This window comes from Leucopleurus acutus (assembly GCF_964270905.1).
Source record: "Leucopleurus acutus genome assembly, chromosome: 2".
In the NCBI taxonomy this organism is placed as follows: domain Eukaryota; kingdom Metazoa; phylum Chordata; class Mammalia; order Artiodactyla; family Delphinidae; genus Leucopleurus; species Leucopleurus acutus.
The window spans coordinates 117,554,524-117,561,630 of record NC_139143.1 but is presented as its reverse complement, the minus strand read 5'-3'; the positions used below and the strand labels follow the sequence as shown (position 1 = coordinate 117,561,630).

The 7,107-nt window shown below is 42.4% G+C and overlaps 1 protein-coding gene across 1 annotated transcript in view; it reads left to right on the top strand.

The window, feature by feature from the left end:
- Nucleotides 1-6,199: 6,199 nt before the first annotated feature.
- CLCA2 (chloride channel accessory 2) overlaps nucleotides 6,200-7,107 on the top strand; it is a gene marked incomplete at its 3' end in the record, with an annotated part of 36,894 nt that continues 35,986 nt past the window's right edge. The window contains exon 1 of the mRNA XM_082864741.1: nucleotides 6,200-6,400. Within this exon, the coding sequence (XP_082720867.1) occupies nucleotides 6,215-6,400 (186 nt within the window). The 5' untranslated portion in view covers nucleotides 6,200-6,214. The remainder of the gene's footprint in view (nucleotides 6,401-7,107) is intronic.

Sequence of the window (7,107 nt, the reverse complement as noted above, 5' to 3'; positions counted from 1 at the left end):
GACTCCTAGAAAGCTGAAGGAAGGCTAAAAGAAGACAACCGAAATTGTTGTCTGGGCTCTGTCCATGTCACCTGCATTCAGCAATAACCCCCTTGCTGGCCGCTGCTTCCACCTTTGGCCTCCTCACAAAACATGTGAAAGTCAGATCACGTCACTCCTCCACATCCACCACTGATTTCCCCTTTCATGGGTAAACTCCAGTTTTCCCATGAGCTCTGGTTGACCAAATAGACTACCAGGTATTTCTCCAAAAAACATGGGTTGATTTGGGATCGGCAGAGAATTACAACTTGGGATCTCCAACCATGGTGAGTCACGTGCAAGTCCCCCACAGTAAGGGAAGGAGAGACTTTGTAGAGAGGAAAGGGAAGTTGGGAAAGTTAGAGTAAACCCAGAATCCATGGCTTTGCACTGGCTGAGTCCTCATAAAAAGAAGAGCAGTCTTTCTTTTTCCTGTTGGGCTCAGCTATCATCTCAGGACATGAGAGCTCCCCCTTCTGGTCTCCAAACTTTATTTAATTGAGGTTTCTGTTTCTTAAATTTTACAGTTGCAAGCCTTATGTGATCTGTGCTCTAGACGCAGCTCCCTCCAGTTCACGGCATCTCTCACTGCTCTCTCCTGTGTTCATTTCACTCCAAGCACCCTCCAGCCTCAGGACCTTCCCACTTGCCCGTCTGTCGGCCTGCACTACTTCTCTCTCAAGTGATCGAATGGTTCCTTCCGTCACTCCTAACAATATTACCTGTGACGCTTTGCCCAACCACCTGATACAAAATAACAAACCTCTCTCATTGCCTCTTCCCCTATACCTGATTTCTTATTCTTCATAACACTTTCACTAGGTATCCCATTATATTTGTTTGTTCTCTCTCTCTCTCCTCTAGTGTAAACTCCCTGCAGACAGGGACTTGGTCCATTTCATTCATTTTACATCCAGCACTTAGAACAGTGCCTGACATCTAGTAGAAACACAGTTTATGTTTTCAACAGGCTTATTAAGATATATTTGATACAATCTTATTTTTGAGTGAATAAATGAATAAATGAGCAAGGGAAAAAAGAGAAATAAAAGTTAAGGAAGCAGTTCCTTGTTTAAATAAGGTACCTTCTTGGGAGTTACTGCTTGAGGCTAGATATCTATCGGAGGTCATTAAAACAATCTTATCAAGACTCACCTAATGATCAAAAAGAAAACAGACTGAATTTGAGGCAAGGGCTTTAATAATAGAGAGATGATTATGGCTTTTGAGAATCTAAAACCCACTTATTGGTGTTGTTATTTTTAACTCTGTACTCTGTAGTTGTTTCTTTCCAAAGAATAAACAATGGTGTCACTGTAAAATCTATAATTAATGCAATATTTTTTTTCCTGAGTTCTGAAGGAAACACAGGCCTTTCCCAAAAGAAAATTTTAAAATATATTTAAGGACTACATAGACTGCCTTTTTCTAGTGTGAAGGCTGTAATCATGAAGTAAATCCGTGGATATTCCCCCGGAACTCTTGATATAAAGACTGCTCCAAGCAGGGCTCAAAGACCAGCAGCCTCAGCATCACGTGGGAGCTTGATAAGAGTGCAGAATATGGGCCTTACCTTGACCTCTAGAGTCGGAATCTGCATTTGAACAGGTGATTCTTAGGGATATTTAAGTTTGAAAAGCAGTACTCTAAGTAGCTTTTGCTGTAGTCTAGAAGGAGGTCCCTGCAGGCTAATTCTGTTTGCTGAGAGTTTTGTCTGGGAATTCAGAGCCCCATGTACCTACACCCCAAAAACAGAAGGGGGAGCCCTAATCCCCCCAATTGCCAGATCTAATTGGAGTTGCTTCCTGTTCTTTGCAGGGCTGGCGGGGTTAAATGGACTAGTAGAAGCTGCATAAGGAGAGAAGGAAAACCAAAAAACCTGCTGCCCCCTGTTTGTGGGAATGGAGGAAGCCAGGGAATCTGGCAGAGCCCTGGGCCTCAGGGAGGTACTGAGGACAGAATCAGAGCAGGAAGAAAACAGAAAGGGAAACAGAGTCAAGATTTTATACTAATACTTCTGTTTCTTGTTCTCTGAGTCTCTCTGGTTATTTTCATCTCTTTACAACATTTCCCCTACATTTCTGCTTTCTCTTTTTTTCTTCTCTGGAAAAATAATGATAGTAATAATGATAATACCTTATACATACCATGATACTATATACTATCTGGTTCATAATGGATAGAACAATATTTTATAGAATGCAATTTTATAGAATTTTTTGCAAATGAGGAATATTCCATAACTTTCTCACATTTTCTTTATTGGCTTATCATTAAAAGTAGTTCTTGTTTCCAATCATTTTGTCAAATTTTGGAGGTTTCTCTGGTGCACAAAGTCATCTTTGTTATTGCCACCATGAGGGTGGGGAGGAGGCTTATTAGCAAAATTCCGGAGGTGAAAGACTGCAGAGGGAGAATTCAAGAAACTAGAAACGAAGTGTAAGCGCTCAATGCTTTGGCATGGTGGTGACTCTCCAAACACAAATTACTTCCCAGACCCTATCTGCACCATCCACTTCACTCCTTTGCCTTGAAAATGAGTATAACTATAAAGAAAACGGGATAAGGGAGGTATAAAATGTGCCATCTGGGTCCTTAGCAAGCTCCATGTTTTATTCAAATTCTTAGTCTACAATTTTTTTCACCTTCTATTTTGATTTATTTCATAAACATTGCAAAACGAAAGTGGCCCATCAGCTTTGCAGCCAAGCCACACACTGGATTATACTTTCCTCTTCTAAATGGGTTTGCTGATGAGTTGAAACAAAAGCCTGAAAGAAAATAATCCAAAACTTTCTTGGACTCCTCAAGATGTCAAATCTCCTGATTCTCTGACACCAACTGCATGTTTAACTCACTTTGATTTTGGGTCTCAACCTACAGACTCCATGAAAAAAAAAAAAAATAGGCCTTCCGGGTTCAGGTTGAACTGCAGATTCAGACAATGAACAAAGATGTCCTTTAGATTCTTCAGTTACTGAAATTGAATAACTCTTATTTTCTTGAAAGCAGATAAAAACAGACCAGATTCCTAGAATTTATATAATATTGAAATAAATGCTTGAACATTGTACTCCCATATTTCTTCACTTTACGTATGTTTCATTTCTCAGATATCATAAAATCTATAGGCAGAAGCAGTGAGTTTTTTTGAGCGAAAGGATAAGGTGGGTTTTTTGACAAAGTCTCACACTTTATCAGAAGTGGACACTCTGCTCAGGAATGCCTTTAAGTTATTGAGTTAAGTCAGTTTTTGCCAGCTTTTTAGTTTTGTCTCCTGTAGGGTCAGCCTGATCAGAAGAGAAGGCAGGAAGAAGAGATCCTCAGCTAGCCTGACCCCAGGCCTGGTTACTGAGAGCAGAAAGGGTTCTCAGGGTAGGTCGGAACAGAGGTGGTAGGAAAGAGCTTTCAGGAGTGAATATGACTCCCAAGACATAGTGAAAAAATGGGTCAGTGACTGGGAATCTGTAAAGACAGGTGCCAGCCAAGTGGCCAGACCCAGGGATTAGGTTCCAGAACCAAGGAACCAAAAAGTAGATAGACAGGAATGGATGTCATGCCTGGCCTCTCAGCCCAGGGTGAGCAAAGCCCAACTGTGCCTGTTCAGGTTTTAACCCAAGTGAAGTTGGGCAAGATTATTCATTTATGGCTGTTCTTTATAAAGCTGCATGCACTCTCTACCCCACATTCTAGGGGAGCCATTGTAACTGTTGACAAGAACAAGTAGAGAGAGAGCTGGAAGTCAGTCCTCAGTGGCCCCCTCAGCCAGTTAACTTATATAAGTGTGCACGGTGGCAAGAAGAAACATCCCTGATTGTGGTGAAAAGCTACTCTCCTGGTGTGGCTTATGAGTTTAATTTTTTAGTATATTGCTTTGCTGATGGGAATGTTTTTCTTAAAAGCACAAGAGATTAGTGTAAGAAAATAAACTGCCAAGGAAAGCTGAAAATAAAGTGCATTGTTCTGTCCAATGAGTCACAGTTCCAGGCAAAGCCTTTGGAGTTGCCACGCCTTGGAGCTTCCACTCTGTAGACACAGCGTGAGTGAGGGGAAAAAACCCACGGCTGGGAATCAGCCCGAGAAGACAAGACAGCTAAATTGACCTCTGAGCTGTAGCATGAGCAACTCTGGCAGTCACGTGGTGACCAGCGATATTCTATTCTCCAACACCCCCAGGGGAACAACCAAAACCCAAGCAACTTCCTTCAAGAGGGATCAAGAGGGAAACTGCTCCAGAGCAGAAGCGATACCTTCTAGAACTGATACTTTCAAAGTTGGGGAGATCATTTTCACACTATAATCCAGGGCTTCTTCGGAATCTGCTTTACTTTACTTCTCTGATTCTGTTCATTCATTCATTCAACAAATATTTATTGAGTGTTTACTGATCTAGGTGCTGAGGAGGTAGTGATAAAAACAGACAGGGTCCTTCTCGCATAAGCCCTTCAGCGTGAAGGAGACAACCAATTACACAACATGAATGTGACATTGTAGGCATGATCATGCTTCAAAGGAGAGGTATCTGATGCACTGAAAGCATGAAAGAGGGGATTTGAGCTAGGTAGGGAGCTCAGCTCAGGCTTCCAGGACAGAACAGGAATTTGAAGGAAAACAGGTGAGAAGCAGTGGGAGAAAAGGTTCCAAACAGAAGGACAGTAAGAGAAAAATTCCCTTCAATATCCCTCAACATTTCAGCTCTTAACACTTCATTTCTAGTTTCTTGAGAACATGAGAGACACAATACATTGAAAAACAATGGAACTTGGAATCAGTTGGTCTCATTCTAGCCCTATGACAATACTCACACAGCCTTGAACAAGTTACTTAGATTTTCTGAGCCTTAGTTTTGTCACCCATAAGATAGGAAGGATAAAGCCCAGCACACAATAAAAGTTAGTGCCTTTCCCCACTGGCTAATTTTCATAATCTTTCTGAGACGCAGTGTCTTCATTGAAAAATAGAAATAAAAAAATTATACCTGTATCTGGGAATTGACATTTAGGTAGGTTCATTTGTAAGCTCTAAAGCATTATAAAATTATTGGGTAATATTATTAATCACTCATAAAATATTTGTGAGGCCTGCTATATTCCAGATCCTGTGATAGTTACTGCAGAAATGGAAGTTTGTTTTTTTAATCTTTGGCTGCGTTGGGTCTTCGTTGCTGCATGCGGGCTTTCTCTAGTTGTGGCGAGCGAGGGCTACTCTTCTTTTCGGTGCACAGGCTTCTCACTGCAGTGGCTTCTATCGTTGTGGAGCACAGACTCTAGGCACGCGGGCTTCAGTAGTTGTGGCTCATGGGCTCTAGAGTGCAGGCTCAGTAGTTGTGGTGCATGGACTTAGCTGCTCCGTGGCATGTGGGATCTTCCCAGACCAGGGATCGAACACGTGTCCCCTGCACTGGCAGGCCCTGCACCACCAGGGAAGCCTGGAAGTGGAAGATTGACGGAGGCATAGCCTTGCTCTCAGGAGAGAGGTGCTGAAAGAGAAATTCATCCTTTTCCTTGATCAAGAGAGAAAAGGCAGCAAGGACAGAAGGAAAGGCCTCTGTGGTCTGCACAGACATCCAAGTTCCTGGCACTTGGCCCTCTCTGGGGGATATCTGATACCTTCCCCCCACCAGCCATCAGCTGAGAGCTCTCCCAGACTACCTAATGCAAGGCCCCAGGGACAGGGCTGCAGGATGGATTTCCAAATCTTCAAAATAAGCAGACAAAGGAATCTTACATCAAACAAAAAATGACGAGTGCAGTAGGGAAGGAATTGCTCTGAATGATGGAGGAGGTTGTCAAGGATTTCTAGATTTCTGTACTTCTACTGCAAGTGGATGGAAAAACCCAGATTCTCTGATTTTCAGCCCAGCCAGCCAGGCTTCCCTCTTTTAAGCTCCTTTTGTCTTATTTCCATTTGAGAAGACATAAAATGAGTAAGGGGTGGAAGATTTCTTGCCAAACCATGATTCAGGAGGAAGCTCAGCCACAGAACATGCAAGTGTGGCATCGCCCAGAGAAAAAAGACTTGTAGAGACAGGTCTCCGAAAGATCCACCCCAGATTTTGCAAAGAAGGCACCTCCTTCATCACAAGCTCTAAGCCCTTCCAAGTTCAGAAAGAAGCTACCTGCTCCGCCATTGACAACTTAGCACAATGTGCCCAGCAGGACCAGTGTGAGTAAAGCAGACGGTTTTCTGCAACATGACGCACGGGGACAGTGCAGGTCCTGTTTGCAGCCTGAAGTTTGTGACTCTCCTGGTGGTCCTAGGTCCGGAACTCCTATTCCTGGGAGCCGGAGTGCAGCTTCAAGAAAATGGGTATAATGGATTACTTGTTGCAATCAATCCTCAGGTATCCGAGGATCAGAAACTCATCCCAAACATTAAGGTGAGTGGCAAGTATGAAGTCAAAACCATTATCCTATTCGAGCAGACCTGTAGCCTTCTTTAAGGAGTTGCCTGGTTTGTATTTGAGCAGTAAGGAAAGAGATGTTTCTCAAAAATAGCAACAAAAATTACAATTAACAGCCAAGCCAGTTTGTTCACCTAATTCTGTGTAGTCTCAGCTCACAGACTGTTGATCTAGCCCTCTTTTATTTGTTGTTGCTGGTTACTACTAATTTTAGCTTTTGTGTTTAACTACATGGCTGTTTTTGGGGTAGCAACTTAAAAAATAATCCATTGTGGCAACAAAGACCAGATGTTTGACTGATGAATAAGCATGACTGTGTCTATTAAAATTATGTTGTTGGATTCCATCCTGAGGATCGGAATTCTCAGACAGAAAGAGTGAGAGTTTGAACGGAGTGCCAAAGAGCAACATTCTTTCTTTTCACCTGAATGTTCTGTAAAGCAGTTGACTATTTTCACCTTGATATGGTAAGGCAGGCCCATAGCTCCATTACTTGAGTCTCCCTTTGGTATTGCTTTAGTGAAATCAATACTGTCATAAGGTGTGGTCTTGGAAAGGCGTGCTGTGAAAAGGATTTGTTTGGTAAAAGCTTAGAAGTCTTTCACAAAATTTGGAAAATTATATAGGCAAACCCAGACGCACAATTAGTGTCCTAAAATCTCTTCCAGATAACCATTTGAAGT